At 45.5% G+C, this 22,415-nt stretch overlaps 1 protein-coding gene and 1 pseudogene across 6 annotated transcripts in view; one reads left to right on the top strand and one right to left on the bottom strand.

Moving 5' to 3' along the window:
- Positions 1–16,852, top strand: part of AREL1 (apoptosis resistant E3 ubiquitin protein ligase 1) — a 44,480-nt gene extending 27,628 nt beyond the window's left edge. For all 6 annotated transcript variants that reach the window (XM_055538663.1, XM_055538662.1, XM_055538661.1 and 3 more), the window contains 15 exons: positions 2,556–2,725; positions 2,893–3,073; positions 3,277–3,524; positions 4,998–5,075; positions 6,138–6,279; positions 6,412–6,533; positions 7,518–7,593; positions 8,144–8,253; positions 8,834–9,013; positions 9,189–9,314; positions 11,284–11,413; positions 11,502–11,560; positions 13,509–13,598; positions 13,990–14,165; positions 14,274–16,852. In XM_055538663.1, coding sequence (XP_055394638.1) covers positions 2,558–2,725; positions 2,893–3,073; positions 3,277–3,524; positions 4,998–5,075; positions 6,138–6,279; positions 6,412–6,533; positions 7,518–7,593; positions 8,144–8,253; positions 8,834–9,013; positions 9,189–9,314; positions 11,284–11,413; positions 11,502–11,560; positions 13,509–13,598; positions 13,990–14,165; positions 14,274–14,376 — 1,989 coding nt within the window. In that variant the 5' untranslated portion in view covers positions 2,556–2,557 and the 3' untranslated portion in view covers positions 14,377–16,852. The remainder of the gene's footprint in view (positions 1–2,555; positions 2,726–2,892; positions 3,074–3,276; positions 3,525–4,997; positions 5,076–6,137; positions 6,280–6,411; positions 6,534–7,517; positions 7,594–8,143; positions 8,254–8,833; positions 9,014–9,188; positions 9,315–11,283; positions 11,414–11,501; positions 11,561–13,508; positions 13,599–13,989; positions 14,166–14,273) is intronic.
- LOC129620721 (transcriptional adapter 2-beta-like) lies at positions 650–1,636 on the bottom strand (annotated as a pseudogene).
- Positions 16,853–22,415: the final 5,563 nt, after the last annotated feature.

The raw sequence follows: 22,415 nt of genomic DNA, 5'->3' as shown, positions 1-22,415 counted from the left end.
CAGAGTCTTTTCCAATGAGTCAGTTCTTCGCATGAGGTGGCCAAAGTATTGGAGTTACAGCTTTAGCATCAGTCCTTCCAAAGAACACCCAGGACTGATCTCCTTTAGAATGGACTGGTTGGATCTCCTTGCAGTCCAAGGGACTCTCAAGAGTCTTCTCCAGCACCACAGTTCAACAGCATCGATTCTTCAGCACTCAGCCTTCTTCACAGTCCAACTGTCACATCCATACATGACCACTGGAAAAACCATAGCCTTGACCAGACGGACCTTTGTTGGCAAAGTAATGTCTCTGCTTTTGAATATGCTATCTAGGTTGGTCATAACTTTCCTTCCAAGGAATAAGTGTCTTTTAATTTCATAGCTGCAATCACCATCTGCATTGATTTTGGAGCTCCAAAAAATAAAGTCTGACACTGTTTCCCCTGTTTCCCCATTTATTAATAGGACCTTAAAAAGAATTGATACCCTAAAAAAAGAACTCGATTTGTTTAAAAAGAAGTGCAACAACGTGGGATCGGGGTGGGGGTGGGGGGCCGGAAAAGCGTTTACTCTTCCCCTCCCGCCCACCCCCTTTTCGTTTTGGCTCACAAAGCTTTTTTTCACCCCCCCCCCCCTTCGCTGTGGTGGAGCTTCAGGGTGGCGGGCTTCAGGAGGCGTCCCTGGATATCCACCTGCTTTCAGTGAGGAAGTTCAGGATCCTCTTCTTGAGGACTTTGTCCAGATAGCTGGGCAGGCGGCTCTCGGAGGGGATGCCCTCGCGCTTCTGCAGGTGGTCCTTGATGATGATGGTCTTCACGGCCACGTAGCGCGCGGGGCTCAGGTTCAGCGTGCTGCATAGCACCTTCTTGTGGTCCAACAGGAGCTCGAAGCCTGGCAGGTGCTGGATGGCCGTGAACTCGCCGTTCCAGCCGTCCTCCTTGCCGCGCTTGGCGCTCCCCGCTGCTGCTGCCGCCCTGTGTTTCTTGCGCTTGTGTTTCTCGCGCTTGAGGCCGACTCCTCCATCCTGGTGATGCTGTTGAGCCGGTCCGCTCGCGGATCTTGGCATGCAGCATCTTGTGCATGTTCTTGAACAGGTCCTTGAACTCCTTGCACGACATGAACTGGTAGAGCGGCCGCAGCTCCTTCTCCTCCTTGGTGACCTTGCGCCACGCCACCTGCTCCTTCTCCTAGTCCTTGCCCAGGAAGGCGGGCACCAGGTTGTAGTCGCGCACGATGTTCTTGCGCCGCTTCTGCTTGCGGAGCTTTCGCAGTACATGTCCGTGTGCGCGCGTTTCAGCTCGATCTCCCCAGCGTTGTCATCATAGTTGACCGAGAGCCCGATGATGAGCCTCTCGGTGTCCTGGTTGTACTCGATCTCTTAGTCGTCCCGCAGTGGCATGTAGCCCAGCTGCTGCTGCTGCTCGGCCACCGAGGTGTCTAGGGGAGGCAAGTGGGTAATGAGGCTGGGAGAGAGGGGGCCCCCACTGGGGCAGGTGGGGATGGTGTTGGGGATGCAGACCTTCCCCAGGTTTCCGTGGATGTACATGCTTATTTAATGCTCCATCACTTCCTGGGGGTTCCGGGAAGCGCCGACCTGAGCTGCCGTGTCCTCAGCCAGGCAGTACACGCAGTACTTCTTGCAGAGCTCCACCATCTTCCGCCGCCGAGGCCCCGCCACCCCGTGCTCCAGTGAAACCGCCGCGGCCGCCGCCGCAGCCACCCCCCTAGATAAATTTTAGAATAATACTGCCTAAACTTACCAAAAAATCTTAATGAGATTTTGATAAGAACTGTGTTAAACCTCATGCGAAGAGTTGACTCATTGGAAAAGACCCTGATGCTGGGAGGGAATGGGAGCAGGAGAAGGGGACGACAGAGGATGCGATGGCTGGATGACATCACCAACTCGATGGACATGAGTTTGGGTGAACTCCGGGAGTTGGTGATGGACAGGGAGGCCTGCGTGATGGACAGGGTGCTGCGATTCATGGGGTCGCAAAGAGTCGGACACAACTGAGCGACTGAACTGAACTGAACTGTGTTAAACCTAGAAACAAAGAACGGTGTTAAACCTCATATCATTTGGGGAGAATTGGCATCTTTACTATGTTGAGTCTCTGAATTCATAAACATGGTATGCCTCTGAACTTATTTCTTTAATCAGCATTTTGTAGTTTTCAATATACAAGTCTTCCATGGGTTTTGTTAGATTTGCCCCTAAATATTTAAAATTTGTTTGTGTTACAGTTATTCACTTATTTTTAAGGCCAGTTTCACTTGTAGGTTCCCAGTGGGATTCTAGGCACTATATCTGTAACTCTCACTTCTGTTTCCTCCAATTTATTCTCTCATGTGGTTAGTGCTTGGAGTGGATAGGAATTTGTAAAAATGAGTTCCCAAAAGTTCATTTGAGTTAATCTCTCTGTTTTCTTTCTTTCTCTCTGGCTCATAATGGTATTGTTTATCCCTAGGAATTGGGCGGGCACCCAGCTTTCTCGGACTCACTGACTGAGTAGATCTCTGTGTCCTGAAAATCACCTCTCTGACGTTACCTTCCTTTGTCTTTATTCCAGGAATGGTGGTTCCTTCCAAGACCAAAATTGTGTGCCATTTTTCTACCCTGGTGTTGACCTGTGGGCAGCCGCACACCCTTCAAATAGTGCCCCGAGATGAGTATGACAACCCTACCAACAATTCCACATCCTTGAGAGATGAGCACAACTACAGCCTGTCCATTCATGAGGTGAGCAGGCTCCCATCTAGGTCACTTCAATCCATCTCCTTCTCCCTGACCCTGGTGCCGGCCTTCTGAGACTCAGATTAGCTCAAAGTAGGAAAGTTCTTTGTAAATTTCTGCGCAAGCAGGGAAAATTATATGTGGTTGGTGATGGCTTCGTTTTCCTCCTGTAGCTTGGTCCTCCGGAAGAGGAGAGTACCGGTGTCTCATTTGAGAAGTCAGTGACATCCAACCGGCAGACCTGCCAGGTATTCCTGCGGCTCACCCTGCATTCTCGAGGCTGCTTCCATGCCTGCATCTCATACCAAAACCAGCCAATCAACAATGGTGAATTTGACATCATTGTCCTAAGTGGTGAGTTGAGAGGAGAGCTGTGAATTAGTCCTCTTCCCAAGCCACTTGTCCTTTGCACATCTGCAGTCATCTAACCCCCCCCACCCCAAATATTTGGTATTTGGACCAAAACTTGGTTTAGAGACCTGTGGACTGAAGGTCTGGTGATGGGCAGTTTCCTCTCCTGTCATGCACTTTAAACCTTATTCCTTGTTGCACTTCAGAGAATGAGAGGAATATTGTTGAACGCAACGTGTCCACCTCAGGAGTGAGCATTTACTTTGAAGCTTATCTGTATAATGCTGCCAGCTGCACCAGCACGCCGTGGCACCTCCCGCCCATGCACACGAGCTCTGCCCAGCGCCGGCCCTCCACAGCTCTGGAGGAGGAAGATGAAGACTCGCCCTCTGAGTGTCACACCCCTGAGAAGGTGAAGAAACCGAAGAAGGTGTACTGCTACGTGTCACCCAAGGTTGGCACTCCCACTCTTGTCCCCTGCCCGAGCCTGCTCATATTTGGTAACAAAGCCCACCCAGCAATGGTCTGAGAATCAGGGTGCAATCATCACCTTGTGGGGGTTCAGGGATACTAAGAGACGGCTTTCCATTGAGCAAAAGGCTGTACCGCCTCTTCTGCCTGTTTCAGGCTTGGACTGAATTACACCTCTGTCCAGAGAGTCTGTGCCTTGGTACTTTCGAGCACCTCGGGCGTTCTGCTGTTTGATCGCTCCTGGGAAGATTTTTCAAGGCACGGCTCTAGAGTTTTAAAGAAAACTACTTTTAACCATTAATAATTTCTCACTAGGGTAAAATTACTGTTGGCCCTTTGTGCCGTTTGGGAACAATTTGATCTTTCATGCTGTGATTTGTGAAACCGCAAGAGATGTCATCATCGGGGTACAGGGTTAGAATACAGAAATTTTGGCAGAGACAAGGGAGGTGAACTTCCCAAGGCCCCTGAGTTGAGAGACGCTTTGTGTTAGGGAGTTTCTTTTTTAGTGTTTGTATTTTGCTTATTTATACAGACCTCAGAAAAACGAGACTCGAACCATCCCATTACACTCCTTTAATCTCATAGCAGAAACTGAGTTCTAATTCTGTTCTACTTCAGAACGTTTCACTGTGTACCATTCATCATTTAAACATCTAGCCCTCATTTGTCCTGGAGAATGGCAATGAGGGAAATGGTAAGGTAGAGATGAAGTGAGATTGGCTATGAATTGATTATTGTTGAAGCTGGTGATAATTTATTGTACTGTTTTCTTTAGTATGTGTTTGAAATGTTCTTTAATGAAGAATTTTTTTAAAAATCAAGAAAAAAACCTGACCTACTGTTTGTTCAGATAACAGAGGGGTCTTTTTAGATTAAAAAGTTATTGCATTGTCTTTTCTTTTTTTTGAATGGCAAGAGACTTCTTTTTATTCTTACATATAGGTTTTGTGAACTCTTCTGTATGCGACTCCCCCCACCCCCCGACACCATCATCCCCAGCACATCCTTGCTGGCATTCTGATAGGGATAAAGCAGTGGGCAGGGGCCACTGGTGTTCCCAGTCCACTGATTTGGAAGAAGTCTCTCTGAGAAGTATCTGGCTAAACAGGAGGAGAGTCTGATTGTAGTGAAATGAAATGTTGATTTTGAAATGTTCTCTACTTGTAAAGTGAAAACCTGATCTCAGATATTTGGAAATGGTAGTAAGACCTGAGTATTAAGGTTATGAGACATCTTTGTGAAATTGCAGTGTGACAACAATATTTTAAATTTGCCTGTTTTAAGGTGGAATTGATGTTTTCTATTTGATTTCAGTCCTGACTAAATTATCCTCCTTGTTTAGAGAGGAAAAGGGCTATCATGGAAAATACAGATGGGGACAGGTATTTGAAATACAATACCCAAACAGAACCTCTTAGTCATTCATTTCATTTTCTGTATGTTGGTCCTCCAGCAATTCTCAGTGAAGGAGTTCTACCTGAAAATCATTCCCTGGCGCCTTTACACCTTCCGGGTATGCCCTGGAACCAAAGTAAGTTAAACCTTACATCCGGTTCATGTAGAACAGGCTTCAGCCTCCAACATCTCAACCTTTCATTTTTTCCCAGAAGGGCTTTTGGTGTCTCTGGAAATTCTCATTGTGCACACAGGATTCATTGCCAAATAAAGAAGCAGATGCTACCTCCTCATGAAGGCAATAGTTGTAGGAGGACACATGCCTACAGAAACAGTAGTTAGTAGAAGTCAAAATACTTCAACAGTTCTCTCTTGCCCCTAAGACTAAGCTAATGGAGAGGGTATTGGAGCTCTGACCTGAACTTGGCTTCCTAATGTGCCAAAACTAACTGTTTCAGCACCAGTAGTCGCATCTATTAGAAAAAAAAATTTTTTTTTTTTTTTTTAAATTTCTGAGCTTTTGAAATCTACTGGCAAATCATTTTCCTCCAGCCAGTTTGCCCAACCTATTCAGGTATTCATTTGCTGTTTTACATATCCTTACGGCTTTCACACTTCTTATATTTTATGTTTGAAAGTCTGTAGTATTACCTGTGTTCCTTACTTACCTTGCCTGTGATCCTTACAGGTGGTCTCTATGACTCAGTTTAAAATAAAATCTGAATCATAGCTCATGCTCCATCACTCAGTTGTGTCTGACTCTTTGTGACCCCACGGACTCTAGCCCATCAGGCTCCTCTGTCCATGAACTTTTCCAGGCAAGAATACTGAAGTGGGTTGCCATTTCCTTCTCCAGGGGATCATCCCAGGCCAGGGATCGAGCCCCCGTCTTTTGTATCTCCTGCATTGGCAGGCGGGTTCTTTACCACTGGCACAGTGGTAGAGGACAAAGTCTCAAAATGGAATCAATGCCTGGAGGTTCCGGGGATGAAACCCAGGCCTCATACATGCAATGCATGTGCTCTACCACAGAGCTGAGTGAAAAACAAGGAAACGTACTCCTGGTAGGTACTTACTTGGATAAAATAGGCTTAACTTGTTTTTGTTGGTTGGTGCAGAAGGGTAGGGATGTGAAGGATTTTTGGTGGATTTGAGGGCTTCATAGAGTAATTCTTTCTTTTTTTTTCCCTTTTGTTAGTTTTCATACCTTGGCCCTGACCCTGTCCATAAGCTGCTCACCCTTGTGGTGGATGACGGCATTCAGCCTCCTGTGGAGCTCAGCTGTAAGGAGAGGAACATCTTAGCAGCCACGTTTATCCGCTCGCTCCACAAGAACATAGGTGAGGTTGGACAGGGAGTCTGATGGGGAAGGCAGCGACCCCAGATACCCTGAGTACATGAGGGTGTTGGGGTGGCCTGCACAGGGGACTTGTAAGGAGGCTGTAATTATGATGGATCTTGCTGCTCCTCAGGAGGCTCCGAGACCTTTCAGGACAAGGTGAATTTTTTCCATCGAGAGCTTCGGCAGGTACATATGAAAAGACCACATTCTAAAGTCACCCTGAAGGTCAGCAGACATGCCTTGTTGGAATCGGTGAGTAAAGTTTCTTTCATGTCAGCAGTTGAACAGTTATCAAAATTTTCCAGCTAGAAACCTCTGTGCTATTTGGTTATATCCTGCAGGTTATTGTTTTTATGAAACACACATCTTTGTCTTCTTTAAACATGTTAAGTGCTGTCCTTTGTGTTTGGCTATACTGAATTTGAGGCAGATTTGTTGGAGGTATGTTAATTGAGGGGAGAGACTAGTTGACACATTGGCTGTAAAATCTGTTCTTGACTAGTTCCCGAACAATCTCATGGACTTCCTATGGAAGGCAGGTATTAAGTTGTTGTTATAGAAGAAAGTTCCTGTTATTGAATCCCAGGATTAAGAAGAGCTCTTATGAGATTAAAAGGAAATGATTTTTGTTGTCAGTCTGGTCTGATGGAAAAGGACACCTGATGTGTTTCTGTCTCCACTACACAGACACTGGCATAGTTCTCACATTCCTTGACAATGAGAAGGCTTTGGTCCCTGTCCAGAAAGTGTTTGTGATGTTTGGCTCTGGCAGGTGTGACTGGAAACCCCTTTTCTCAGCCACTTTCTCCTTGTGGCATGGCTCCCTGTCTGAACCTAGCCTTGTGGATTAAGATGTCTAGTGGGTAGACTGTACTTTACTGAAAACCAAGACTTCTTGGTTCTCTTGCTGACAGCTTACTGATTTGAGCCATTTTTCTTTCTTTTAAGAGTTTTCTCATTAATAAAATGAGGACTGTTAAGAAATAAAGTTTCAACTTTACAGTCAGGCAATAGTATAAATATGAATTTGATTTTTTTTATCTTAAATTTCTTCTGGAGATACGTGCATTTTAAATTTAAGATGGTATTATTAAAGCTTATTTTTGAGTAACATATTGCTTCCAAATACTTCTGACTATTAAATGGACAGTGGTAATGTTCTTGTGTTTTTGTCTTTAACACCCAAGAGGCACTGGCCAGTGTTCTGACAATTTCTTTTCTTTTACTGCTTTTCAGTCTCTGAAAGCCACTCGGAATTTTTCCATCTCAGATTGGAGCAAGAACTTTGAAGTGGTTTTTCAGGATGAAGAAGGTCAGTTTTGAAATTTCCCACTCATCTTTTTTAACTCTCCTTCCCACTCCTCCCTATCTCCTTACACGACATCCACAGAAACTGAAAACAACCCTCCTACACATGCTGCCACCCCTGTTCCAGCTTCTTTTTCCCTGGGAAAAAGAAGTCATGAGTCAAGATCAAAAGGGTGGTGTTTACTGGCTAGATGGCTTGGTTGAGCTTGTAGAACACAGACGGACAAGGATTTGGAAGGTGAGCTCTTATGAGTTTGAAGCAGAAGGGCAGAGTAATCTTTGTAGTACCAAGAGAAGCAGCAGTTCCTGGGATCTCTGATCTGTGTTTCCATGCTAGAGCGCATCAGCTTAGTGATCAGAATACCTTTAATCCTACAGAATGAGGTGGGATTTCAAAAAAAAATGTCCACAGTTAAGGTGGGTTGGAATATTGGACACCAAGGTGGTGGAATGGAGGGAGGAAGGATCAGGGAGTATAAAATAATGAATAAATGAACAAAAATGATAAAAGGTGATAAGCCAGCATCACTTTTTATTTTTATTGTACTTTCCAGCTCTGGACTGGGGAGGGCCTCGTCGGGAATGGTTTGAGTTAATCTGCAAAGCACTATTTGACACCACCAATCAGCTCTTCACCCGATTCAGTGACACCAACCAAGCATTAGTGAGTCTGTGACTTCCCCGGGGGTGGGAGCAAAGTGTGGATTGTGTTATGATGGAGAGACTAGTAAGAATTTGAACTAATCAGATTACCTCCCTCCTCTTTGTCTTCCTTATTTCATCTCTAAGAGAAAATGCAGACAGGTGAATAAAAAGCATTATAGTGCAGAGGCTGTTCTACTCCTTAGTATTTTAATAATTAAGCCACTTTTTTCAGAACATCCCTGAAGCAATTGAACTCTGTACAAGGTCTTTGACTAGGGGAGTAGAGAAGTAGACTCTGGCTGAAAGAGGTTCTGGTTTAGGGAAGAGGCATTATATCATCCACTGATTGACTTCTGTTTGTAGCCAGGGACCACAAAATCAGTAGAAGATTCTTCAGTTTATTGTAAGTCCATATTTGCCCTTTATCCTCCAGTCACTTTGAATTACTCAGTGGTGGCTACCAAAAATGCCATTTGGATGGGCTCCTTGATCCCAACACTGAAATTCTTGTTTCCTTGGGATAGAGTTATGGAGGGAGAATCTTTCCAGAACTAGGCTTGAAGAAAAACGATCCAGGACCTTTTATCTCTCTTTGACAGGTGCACCCTAACCCTAATCGCCCCACTCATCTGCGCCTAAAGATGTATGAGTTTGCAGGGCGCCTGGTGGGCAAGTGTCTCTATGAGTCCGCTCTAGGAGGAGCCTACAAGCAGTTGGTCCGAGCTCGCTTCACCCGTTCTTTCTTGGCCCAAATCATAGGACTACGTATGCATTACAAGGTAAGGTCTTGGATGTGTGTTTCCTGCTAAGTCCCCTGGCCATTAACTCTGGAATCTCTCCACCCTCTGTTTATTATTTTTGAGGTTTGAAGGGGTAAGTGGTTCCAGGCAGTTACAAATTTTATTTCTGGGTGATAGTGGTCATGTTGTGTTCTGTGTCTTTCTGTCTCCTCAGTACTTTGAAACAGATGACCCAGAATTCTACAAATCTAAAGTTTGTTTCATCCTCAACAATGACATGAGTGAGATGGAGCTGGTCTTTGCAGAAGAGAAATATAATAAATCAGGTCAATTGGATAAGGTGAGACAGAGAACTGAAGCCTGTGGGTCCCATTTCTCAGCCTCCTCTGTATCAGGGCTGTCTAGTAGAGCTTTCGCAATGATGAAAGTGATCTCTCTTTGTACTTTTGAACACCCAAAATGTGTCTGGTATGACCAAATACCTGAATTTCTAAATTAACTACCTGTGACTAGTGACAGCTGTATCGGACAGTGTAGCTCTGGGGCACTGTATCCCACATTGTATGGCCTTGGCCTGTTTAAATGGAACCAGAGACACATATACCATCCATCCCCCTAATCCCTCCTTTCCAGTAGAAAAAGAACGAAGTGATAGTGAAGTGTCACTGCACAGGCAGTTTTGGAAGGGATGACAGTGTCTGTCTCAACATTAGGGGCAGGGAGGTAATTGACTTCCATTTTAACACTGTGCCTGTTTATTTTTAAGGATTTTATTAGAAAACAGCCAAAAGTATTTCTGATGCACATGTGATTTTGTTTGCATTCTGGGGTTAAATAATATCAAATGATCATGGCAAACCTGAAATTGCAGTTATAAATAATTGAAACCAAAATAGCAATGACTGAAAGTTTGTGATCACTGATAGCACTGAACTGATAGTCAGATACCCTTGTGAGCCCTGTGAGGGTCTTAGCTGCTGGCCTTCACACCTGTATGAGTGGAGCCTGTTTTCTTGACCCAGCGCTGCAAGGCATCTCGAGTCAGTAGAAGACTGAATTAGGGTCTGCAGGCCTAGGGCAGTACTGATTTTAATTGGATTTGATATGAATACTAAATCTTAGTCATTTACTACTTAGGCTAATAGTTAGAAGTGCTTGCTACTGCTGCTGCTGCTAAGTCACTTCAGTTGTGTCTGACTCTCTGTGATCCCATAGATGGCAGCCCACCAGGCTCCCCCATCCCCGGGATTCTCCAGGCAAGAACACTGGAGTGGGTTGCCATTTCCTTCTCCAATGCATGAAAGTGAAAAGTGAAAGTGAAGTCGCTCAGTTGTGTCCGACTCTTTGCGACCCCATGGACTGCAGCCTATCAGGCTTCTCCGCCCATGGGATTTTCCAGGCAAGAGTACTGGAGTGGAGTGCCATAGAAGTGCTTACACACGTAAAATAAAAATAACCGGAACTGTGCACAATAATAGAAAAAGTCTTACATGTTTAGATCCATTGAGAATCTTTGCTCTGGACCAAAGTTCTGTCCCTCCCATGCCATGGTCAGGACCTTAAAATCTGATTTTGTAACTAAATGGAGGCCTTCACTCACCTCTGAAGACAATCTTGCTCGTTGGGCACAGGTTTTCCAGGGTGGCTTTAAACTGTGTTTCAGGGCTTCCTCAAAGCTCCCTTAGGAGTTGCTTATTGGAGGAGGGTGCCAGTTCTATTTGAAAATCATACAGTTCAGCCTTTTCTTCGCAGATAGAAAAACCGGGAGTCCAAATAGCTAAGTGACTGAAACCCCATAGCAAGTTAGTCTCCAAGTATCAAGCCATGGCTTTTTCTATTGCCTCACGTTAGAAATAGAGGAGTGTAGAGAAACATCTGTGCACGTCTTGGGATTTCTGAGATTATGCTTCTTTACTACTTATCTGGCTTTATAGAGAGCCTCAGTTGTCTCAAGGGTTTAAGAGAAGAGGTCAGTAATGGTTTAATTTTGGACCAGAGGAATGTTAAAGTGTTGCTAACAAGGGAACATACATATCTTCCTGTTGCATCACCACTATTTGACTAGGTCGGAGAAGACTCCCTGAGAGACCCGCTTCAGAAACAGTAGTGAGTAGAATACAGCAATAGTGGTAGGAACCCTGACGTTTAGTTACTGAGTAAAACCAAGTGTGTTGAAAACCTGAATGCAGAGCAGGAGCGTGTGACCGCAGTGCAGTTCAGCAATGTGCTGTTTGTGGGACATGCCGGGTCGCTGTCGTCTTTTAAACTCCCATCCACACGCTCTCCCTGTCTTTTGCTTCTTCTTTCAGGTTGTAGAGCTTATGACAGGTGGAGCTCAAACTCCCGTCACCAATGCGAATAAAATCTTCTATTTAAATTTGCTGGCCCAGTATCGACTGGCCAGCCAAGTGAAAGAGGAGGTGGAACATTTCCTAAAAGGTGGGATTCTGTTGACTCTTGGCTTTGAGGTGTAAATACCTGTATCACATGGTGTGGATATAGCTTTAACTTGGATATTTTGTTTCAGGCCTGAATGAGTTAGTCCCTGAAAACCTCTTGGCTATTTTTGATGAGAATGAGCTTGAGGTAAGTGCTTACAATTGGAACTCCCTGTCCCTGGCTTGCTATTTTATTATGCCCATAGGAAGCAGCTTCCTGCACCTTCTGTTATGAGATGCAGTAGGAAAGCCCTTTGGGAGTTGGTTTCACTTTTGTTACTGTTCCATGCATTGACCCTTTCTCCAGCTTTAAAAAAATTCGAATGTGGAATAACTATTGATGAATAGTAATAATGACTATTTACTCATCAAATATTATTGATACTGGTTGAATGTTGGTATCTTGTACAGTCTTTGTAACTCCTGTGACCTTTTAAGTTGATTTAAGGCGTTAGAAGCATTTATTTGTTCAGAGACTATTTATATCGAGTGCCTCCTATATGGCATGTGCTTTTGAGGAACTGGGGGGCTCATGGAGCCACATTCTCGTGAAGGAGACAATCCAAAGGATGTGAGGCCTGTCATAGCTTTGGGTGACAACACTACAGAGTTAATATATTCCTCCTTTAGATCCTGTGACAACCAGAGTGCACTGCAAGATGGTAAATACCTTGCTATAATGAGCAGACTTGAAGTTCCATGAACTTTGGGTGTAGGCCAAAAGTAAAACCGGTTTGTTTTTACCTGCTGCTCACACATGATACATGTAATGCAGGTTATTAGCTTTAACGTCCCATAGCCTTTATTAAAGTTTCTCTAAACTGTTTGCTACAGTGAGGAAGTTCTTTAAAATTGGGGAGACAGGGGACTTCCTTGGTGGTCTAGTGGTTACGACTCTGCACTCCCAAGGCAGGCGGCATGGATTTGATCCCTGGTTGGGGATCTAAGATCCCACATGGAGGCCATGAAGTATGCCCCCTCCCCCTCTACCCCCCAAAAAAGGAAACAGGAGTTTGAGTTTCAGGTGGTCTTGCACCATTTTTATTCTTATTAACCGAACTGGCTTTGAGAACAAGAATCAACGTCTTACATAATTTTCAACACATTTTGTACCTTTAGGTATAAAATCCAAATAATGCAGTCCCAAAGTTTCCGGCAGACCTGTTACCTAGTGCCAGCATTTTCTGGGCTGAGAAACAGCTACTGGTGGATTTTATCCTGAAGCAAAATGTTTGTTAACAATTGGTAAAGTGTGTAGGAGGAAGTCGCAGCCTCTCAGGATTGCTCCCCTTCCTGCTCTTAGTTACTTGTTAGCAAGTTCTTTTTGAAGAAACCAAGCTTCTCAGGCTTCATTTGGGCTTCTCTTGTCTCTTGATTAGGACTGCCTTTACAGCTATTGGATGAGTACTCACAGTCTGCTAAGTAACTTGCTGGATCCTGAACCAAATTAGGACATCAACAAGAAGTTTAGGGCTCTGATGTCATTCATGTTCTCATTTTTTGGCATTCTTTTTCATTTATCTGATCAAGTAGAGGTAGAGCTAAAGGGACAGTAGTAAAAGTTCAGTCCATAAAAGAAAGGGTGGATTTGGGGGAAAGGAAGGGCCACCTAACAAATTCGTAAATGGGGCTGGGGTCTTCATCGAAGGGGAAGGGCCCACTTTCCCCCCTGGTATTCCCAGGCCACATCCAGAGCAGTCAGTAAACACTTGCTTCCCTTTTTGACCTTTGTTTCATCAAAACAATATATATAGCAGCAATTCTTAATGAGGGGTGCCCATCAGAAACACCTGGGAGACTTTTTCAACATTTGTAACCTGTCCCTAGAGATTCTGATTCACTAGGTTTGGGGTAAGGCCACAGGCATCTTATCTATCTCTATATTTTAAAGCTCTGTGAGTTTTACTGCACTGGTTAGGAACCATTGACCTATTATAATTGATTTTCCTAAAGTAGTCTTCTTGGATTATGACCTCACCATACATCTTTTTATTGATGTTTCTGTAGTCCACATTTTTCATGTTAACATATTTTGACCTTATGATGGGACTTCACCCCTCTGACTGTCCCAGTAAACACCTGACTGTCTTCTCCAGCTGCTGATGTGTGGGACTGGGGACATCAGTGTGTCTGACTTCAAAGCCCACGCAGTGGTCATTGGTGGCTCTTGGCATTTCAGAGAAAAGGTAAGTGAGCCAAAATTCTTTCAGTTGAATTTGTACCATATTATACAGAAGAAGTTTCAGAGGGAAAAAGCTGAGAAGCAGACATGTCAACTGGGAAAAAGCGATACATGGCGGGGAATGGCAGATGGTCATCCAGACAGATGGGAACCCTCGTCCTTAAGGGCTATTCATGCTGCATCCACAGAGGCAATAATGTTGAAAAGGCGGACAGAGAGAACCGAGCAGTCAGGGACCGCCCTGCTAGCTGGGTGTCTGCATCACTCCCTTTTAAGTTGATTCTAGCTGCGTGCAAATAAACCCACCTCCCACTTCAGAGCATCTGTTCCTTCCCCCAGGCGTCAGATCCGCAGCAACACCTGGGTGTGACCCCAGCCTCGTGCTCTTCCCACAGGTCATGAGGTGGTTTTGGACCGTGGTTTCCAGTCTGACGCAGGAAGAGTTGGCTCGGCTACTGCAGTTCACCACAGGCTCCTCTCAGCTGCCACCCGGAGGCTTTGCTGCCCTCTGTCCCTCCTTCCAGATTATCGCGGCCCCGACCCACAGCACGCTCCCAACTGCACACACGTGGTGGGTATCCGATGGCCTGGCGCAGGCTGTCACAGGGTTATCTTTGCAGCCCTCGCTGGCATGGTCTGCTCGTGTAAGTTAATCACTCCCCTCCCCTCGGCCTTGCAGTTTCAACCAGCTGTGCCTCCCTACGTATGACTCCTACGAAGAGGTGCACAGGATGCTGCAGCTGGCCATCAGCGAGGGCTGCGAGGGCTTCGGCATGTTCTGACCACTCTCCCTGCCATCTGCTTGGCTCCCGTGGCTTCCCGGAGCCTCCAGGCGGCGCGCGCCACAGACGCGACCGCTGACCCTGACACAGAACCATCAGCCAGAAGCTGCCGTGTGACCCCCTGCAGTGTGTGGAGGAGTCGGTCACCCCCCAGCTTCGTCCTTCCCTCGCCCCCTCCCTTCCCCCCAACAGCCCCCTTTGGCAGGCCCCTACCCTGAGCAGCTCGCTCAGTCGCAGAGGAGGGTGGGGCCCGCTGCGCTCGCCCTCGGTTCTCAGAGGAGCTCAGAGGTGGGAGCTGCCCCAGCCACTGAGGGGAGGCGACACGGAGGCTCGGCCTTTCTGGGAGCGCTGCGATCCTCGCCTCGCCCAGCCTCCTCTGCCAACGCTCTGCAGGGGTTCCCTCCGTGTCCCCTTGACCCAGGGTCTGTGAGTCCCTCTCAGGAACAGGTGACTGTGTCTGCTCGCCAGGAGAACAGACCGGAGGTGGCCCACAGTGACAGACAGCCTTGAGTTTTGTCTGTCTGCACAACGGCCGGTGCAGGCAGGGGACTAGCTCACGTGATTACTGATAGCACCGAAGGGTCCTTTTTTTCTGTGGCGTCAGAACTGGAAAATGAGCTTTTCCATGCAAGCGTTTCTGGAAATGATCATATCGTTCATAAAGAAGAACTCCCTAGTAAACTTTTTTTTTTTTTTTTGAGTATAATAAACCTGTGAGACAGACCTAAGAATGTGAAAGCTTAGCTGGGCTGCGGCTTCCAGTGCTGAAGGCGATTCTCCTTTAGGGTTGTGGGGCATTTCTTGGCATATGACTGGCTTGAAGACTACTGATGCTTGTCCCTGAGTTTGTTCTTTACACTGAGATGTGGCTGGCCCTGGCTCCTTACCTCCAACTTGTGCTGTCTGCTAAGAGCTGGGCGTTCTTTATGTTTCCACTGAAGAAAATTTTGGAGCAAGAAATTAGGACAGTTCGATAGCATGCCACTGGTCCCTGGTTCTCTCTGCTTGGTGTTCCCTGGCAGCACTAAGGCAAGGGAGAAGGGATCAGTAATTTAATTGCTTCTCAGAGGTCCTTAGGGTCAGGACACAAGGAACACACATCGAGGAGCTGTGTCAGACGATAAACGCCTTGCTGTCCCAGTGACTTCCTGTCACTCCCTCAGTTACCAGCAAGGGCACCTCAGGAGGGAGGAAGACAACTAGGTTCACTGTGGCCTGACTGAAGAGAGCCTGCAGCCGTTGCTTGGAAGATGGCGACAGCATTTTCCATTAACGATTTGAATGAAGACATTTTCGAGACTCAGAATCTCATCGATTTCCGAAGTTTCTGTTTCTAAGAAGGCTTTGCTGCAAGCGACCATTCCCAATGGGGCATTCGACTCTGAGAATATTAACAAGCCATCTTTATAGCCAAAACCAGCAAGTACAAAGAGTCCAGAGATGAGGCAGGACTTGAGGCCATGCCTTGGCCTGCTGGAAGCACGTCTGAGCCCTCCTGTTCCCAGGGATCATGAGGAACATGCCTTCCTGAGCTGCTACAATTCCTGCCTGACCTCACTCCTTCGCAATTGTCATTTGTCCTTGGCATGGGTGCTGACCTCACTCACCCTTGGGGTCCAGGGTCCAGCATTGGGGCCCTCTGTACCCCAGGGTCCTCCACGCCACACGGTCACTGCTCTCCTCAGGGACCAGGACAAGGTGCTGCCCTGTGGGATTCGTACAGGCAAGTGTCATCATCCCCCTGGGAAGCACAATGCCGCCCTTTGGGCCCAGAGAGGGATTCCAGCTAGGGGCACGTGGGCTGGCTCTGCTGTCTTTGGCCGTTGTTCCTCTTCCAAATCCTGTGTCCCCCGTCCCCTCCCCCCCTTGCCCCTCCAGAGACTGATGCTGGAGCGTGAGTTGATTTTCTTGGCTCGATCTGTCCTTTCTGAGCTCTAGTCATAGCACTTTTCAGAGCATCCTGGGTACCATGGCAGCGCAGCTGCAGCCTGCGGTGGTCCTTAGCCCCAGGGTCTTTGTTTCACAAAACCCTTTGGTACTGTTGTGGTTTTGTATTCTTCTAGAGTTCTCTCTCTCTGTCTCTCCTAACTATTCAAAAGTATCTTTGCTCTTTTGCCCTTTCCTTTGACCTTCTGTTCTAATCCTGCTTTGGAATTAGCCGGTGTGGGGAGAGGTACACCATGTCGGAGAGAAGAAAGAGTGCCTGTTACTGGAAGTGTTTCCTTTTCACGTTTCTTATTTTGCTCAGTTCTTTTTATTTATGCCCTTGTGGCCCAGGTACTTGGGCAGCCAGCTAACCTCCTGGCTAGTGAAGGAGACCAGGCACAAAGTGAACACCAAGGAAAGTGTCGTGTGTTTCTAGAACTCCAGCAGAGACCAAGCCCTGCTGCAAATTTGTCAGGCCAGACCAAAGGGCCACACAGTTGCTCAGTAGTGTAAATATTTTGTACAGTGAATAAATGAATGTTTAAAAGGACTAAGAAGCAAGTGACTGCTTTATGTGATGATTCAGGGCTTAAATTGGAGGTGGGGAAGGAAAAGAAAAATGTAGAAATGTTTTTGCATTTCCCCAGTAACCCTTCAGAAGCAGTCAACTTGGGGTAGAATGGACTCCCGGAGCCCTGGCCTGGTCCAGACCTGCTTGCCTTCTCACCCTTCCCTGATTGCTGTCCGTGGTGCCAGGCAGGACCTCGGTGCCTCCTTGCACAGAGAGCTAACAGCTGGGACAAGTGCTTGTACTCAGCTCCAGAGGGAGAGACCAGTTTGGCAAAAACAGGATGTCTGTTCTCATCAGTCTATTAAATGTTAAGTCCTTATTGTTTTACTACACAAGAAACTCAGTGTAGAAAATTTGGAAATTAAAAAAAAAAAGTACAAGAAAATAAGTTACTTGCCATCCAGAGGGAAGAACACTTTGGTGGGTGGTCTTATTTGCATATGGCACATGTATTTCTCAATGTCCTCTCAACCCTTGACTCTCCCACAAGTGCTTTGAGTATGGGGGAAAAAAACCATAAAACCTGCTCCTCAAGAATTTTGGGGTAGCAGGTAGGATGAATTCTTTTTCCAACCATAGATAAGCTTGGCAGAGAAAACCAGACCTCTGATACAGGCCTTACAGGAGAACCCTGGCTTTCTTGAGGAAGTTAGTTTGTTTTCTTTGACATTGGTTCCCATTCTGGAAAATCAAAACAAATTCCCCTTTGTAATTGTGTTTTGTTGTGCTTTCGTCATGTTTTGCTTGTTTTGTCTTTTTGGCCACGCCGCATACCTTGCAGCTTCTTAGTTACTCAAGCAGGGATTGAACCCAAGACCCAGCAGTGAAAGCACCAAAGCTTAACCACTGGACTGCTGGGGAATTCCCCTGTAATTGTTTTTAAAAAAAAAGATTTTTTTTTTCCCTTTCTGCCCCCACCTCCCAGACTCAGCAAATTGGAATCTTAACTTGAAAATTACTCTTTTAGAGTGCATTCAATCCACTCCCACCTCATCAAGCTCTCTTGAGTGGTATGAGATGTGTTAAACACACAAAACAAAATTCTCTCCCTCTAGCTTTACACTTTCAGGTTATCTAACGGTCTTGAGTCTTTTACACTTGCTGCTCTTATGCTTTGACTGGGTCACTATGAACATTCACCACCGAGGGACTTCGTCCCCTCGTGAAGTTACTCATACGACTGAAGAGGCTGGTAGAATTGTTCTTGAATTAACACGATAAAATGCTGCCTTCAGCTTCTCATGGTGTTACCTCTGAGCCACAGCAGCTCAAGCTCTGAGATCTCTGCCCAGCCACACTTCTCTTAAACAGGGGAGGTTCTCCAGCAGGTGGCTTGACCAGAGGGCTCCTTACCTCTGCTTTGATTTCACTCAGACCCTCAAGCATAACAGACCAGCTCCAGGTATCCTGTAATATACTTTCATTTAAATAATTCCTCTTTTATTTGGAGGTGAACATATATACCAAAAAGGCATGCAGCATATACACTTGAACAAATAATTACAAGGGAAGTGCATATGCAACCATCATCCAGGAAAGAAAGAAAGAAAGTGTATTACAGCACTGCAGAGCAATTACCTCACCCTTCTGGAGGTAACTGTTTTCCTGACTTTTAGGATACTTTTTTCACCAATTCCCTTTTCAATGAGCCTGTCCCAAAAATCACAGTGGAGAGGAGGGTGGGAAATGAGTCCATGTGGTCTCTTAATAAGATGCTAACTAAGGTCAATTTCTCCACAGTTCGTTTCAAAAGTCATCTGAAACCATCACTGTCCCATGAGAATCTAGTTCAGATCAGATGATGCTGAATCTGATGAATCAGTCGTATTCAAAGGCTATCGGTTCAGTTCAGTCGCTCAGTTGTGTCCGACTCTTTAAGGACCCCATGGACTGCAGCATGCCAGGCTTCCCTGTCCATCACCAACTCTTAGAGTTTACTCAGCTTATGTCCATTGAGTCGATGATGCCATCCAACCATCTCATCCTCTGTCCCCTTCTCCCGCCTTCAATCTTTCCCAGCATCAGGGTCTTTTCAAATGAGTCAGTTCTTCACATCAGGTGGCCAAAGTATTGGAAAAGACATCTGGAAAAGACCCATTTTCATTCCATCTGACCATCCAAATTTCCAGATACAATGCATCAATTCTTCAGCACTCAGCTTTCTTTATAGTCCAACTCTCACATCCATACATGACAACTGGAAAAACCATAGCTTTGACTAGACGGATCTTTGTTGGCAAAGTAATGTCTCTGCTTTTGAATATGCTGTCTAGGTTGGTCATAACTTTTCTTCCAAGGAACAAGTGTCTTTTAATTTCATGGCTGCAGTCACCATCTGCAGTGATTTTGGAGCCCCCCAAAATCAAGTCTGTCACCGTTTCCATTGTTTCCCCATCTACTTGCTGTGAAGTGATGGGACCAGATGCCATGATCTTAGTTTTCTGAATGCTGAGTTTTAAGCCAACTTTTTTACTCTCCTCTTTCACTTTCATCAAGAGGTTCTTTAGTTCTTCGCTTTCTGCCATAAGAGTGGTATCATCTGTATATCTGAGGTTATTGATATGTCTCCCAGCAATTTTAATCCAGCTTGTGCTTCATCCAGCCCAGCATTTCTCATGATGTATTCTGCATAGAAGTTAAATAAGCAGGGTAACAATATACAGCCTTCATGTATTTCTTTCCCGATTTGGAACCAGTCTGTTGTTCCATGCCCGGTTCTAACTTGCTTCTTGACCTCCATATAGATTTCTCAGGAGTCAGGTCAGATGGTCTGGTATTCCTACCTCATGAAGAATTTTCCACAGCTTGTGATCCACACAATCAAAGGCTTTGGCATAGTCAGTAAAGCAGAAATAGAAGTTTTTCTGGAACTATCTTGCTTTTTCGATGTGTCAGCAGATGTTGGCAATTTGATCTCTGGTTTCTCTGCCTTTTCTAAATCCAGCTTGAACATCTGGAAATTCATGGTTCATGTACTGTTGAAGCCTGGCTTGGAGAGTTTTGAGCATTACTTTGCTAGCGTGTGAGATGAGTGCAATTGTGCGGTAGTTTGAGCATTCTTTGGCATTGCCTTTATTTGGGATTGGAATGAAAACTGACCGTTTCTAGATATTTGACCATCCAAATTTCCAGAAATTTGACCATTTCAGAGACCATCAAGTCTCTGCAAAGGTTCCTCCAGATATTCTAAATTGGATAATTTATTCAGGATGAAGCCTGTGTATGTAGTTGCTACTTCTTGGAGTCCCCAGTTAGCAGGCCAGTATGGCTTTTGTGGTCTTTGATGGCTGTGAATGCCTTAAACTATGTTCGGCTGGCCAACTAAGCAACTCTTTGAGTGAGCAAGGTCTTAGGACTTCATTTCTTAGGGGTGATCCTAGGAAGAAGTCAGTCTTGGACTACTCAAGAAGCTAGGCAAAGATACAAATTTCTTTTCTAAATGTTGTTGTATCCTAGACCAAGTGGCTCTTCCTGACGCTGGGAACCTACTTGTATTCTGTTTCTGACTCCAGCACTCCTGGGCCTCCAGCCTTCCCTATGGGAGAGGCCTCTCCTGTCATTTGGCCTTTTCTCAAAGAAGATGCCCATGAATCCTTTTGCATCAAGTGTGCAGAATGGAACCCTCAAAAGAATAGAGAGCCATGAATTGATTTTAACTCTCATGGTTCAACTTTGGGCAAGACAATCTTTTAACATTAGTTTTCTGACCTGCAAAATGATGCTGTTAACTAAAGGAAATTGGCTAATAACTTGGAGCCCTTGGAAAAAAGTTTTCCTACATAGGTGTGTGTGATAACCATATTGATTATAGCTCAGTTCAGTTGCTCAGTCACGTCTGACTCTTTGCGACCCCATGGACTGCAGCATGCCAGGCTTCCCTGTCCATCACCAACTCCCGGAGCTTGCTCAAACTCACGTCCATTGAGTTGGTGATGCCATCCAACCATCTCATCCTCCATCGTCCCCTTTTCCTTCTGCCTTCAAACTTTCCCAGCATCAGGGTCTTTTCCATTGAGTCAGTTCTTGGCATCAGGTGACCAAAGTATTGGAGTTTAGCTTCAGCATCAGTCCTTCCAATCAATATTCAGGATTGATTTCCTTTAGGATTGACTGGTTGAATCTCCTTGCCATCCAAGGGACTCTCAAGAGTCTTCTCCAAGACCACAGTTCAAAAGCATCAATTCTTCAGATTTGATTATAGCTCAGGGCCCTTGTAATTGCCAGAGTAGGAGGTGATACGGATCTGGGGGCAGCAGGGGATGCTAAAGTGGATGACTGGTATGGGATGGGGTTCTTTTCCCAACCTTGCCATGTCCAGGCAGGCCAAAGACAATGAGCATTCAGGGACGAAGACCCCGGGTCACAAGAGACCTCCTCTCTCTCCTTCAAATGAACCTCCAAAGGCCAGAGGAAGTATGTGAGGGGCCTGCATCTCAAACCACATTCTGTGGTAGGCAACCTAATCCCTTTGGCTTTCTTTAACTCTCTGATGACTGAATCATGAAGGCAGCATCCATATTTTTAGCTCTTCCCTGACACTCGGAGCTTTAACATATCTTGTCTCATGTTGACGATAACCCTGCAAGGTAAGTTGTTTTCTCCACTCTACGTGAAGCAGTTCAGGCTCAGAGAAGACAAGCAGCTGCCAGGGTTCCTTAGTAAGTGGCAGAGCGGTATTTGAACATGGGTCTTTCACATCAAAGCCCAAACTCTTTCCACATGGCTGGTTTGTGTCAAGCTTACACTAAGGTTAGCTTAGACTGAGAAACAACCCAGGCACCTGGGCCACCTGTGTTCACTGATTCTGTCTCACATACACTTGGTGACACTGTGTGACAGATGAACACTTTGTTTACTTGTCAGTTGTTTGAGGATTTGGGATTTCTGAGGAGAAGGCCTATTGATTGAGCAGAACTTCTAAGAGATTCAGCTATTGGCAGTAGCTTTAAAATCTTTTGTGTTTGAAAGTTCCATAGAATACCAACTAATGACTTGAGTGAATTGACGTCCAAGTTTAAATGAATCTTGCATAAAGTGTACATGACACTCATGAGGCTATAACTGAAGAAGAAAAGCCTCAAGTTTTAATATCCCCACTTTGGATGAAAATCCATCGATTGCACGCAAATGAAATGTTAGAATGAGGTCAGACATGGTGTACAATACCCTGATGTTTATCTCTTGGTAACAAAGTCTGCAAAAAAAGACTCATTTAAATCTTTTGTCTCTAAACTCCCCTTATATGAAACACAGCACTGTTCAGCAAAGGCCAAATCTCTGGTGGTTATCTTGCTGAGGAAGCAAGCATTTTCAAGAATGCCAGAGTTAAAGGGAGACACACACCTCAAATAAGACTGATTCTATTGGGACTATAAGTATAGTATCTTCTGCAGGGTGAGGGGTCCTGTACCTCTAGGGTGAGGTCACTGTTTCAACCACTGCCACTTCATCTGCATTATGGATTTGCACACAGAGAAGTTTCTGAATCTTCTCATCTTTTGATGGAACCACAATCAATGCTCGCTCTATACTCAGAACTCCC

The sequence above is a fragment of the Bubalus kerabau genome, chromosome 10, assembly GCF_029407905.1.
Source record: "Bubalus kerabau isolate K-KA32 ecotype Philippines breed swamp buffalo chromosome 10, PCC_UOA_SB_1v2, whole genome shotgun sequence".
Taxonomy (NCBI): Eukaryota; Metazoa; Chordata; class Mammalia; order Artiodactyla; family Bovidae; genus Bubalus; species Bubalus kerabau.
Note: the sequence above shows the minus strand (reverse complement) of the source record. Positions and strands in the feature narration are given on the sequence as shown.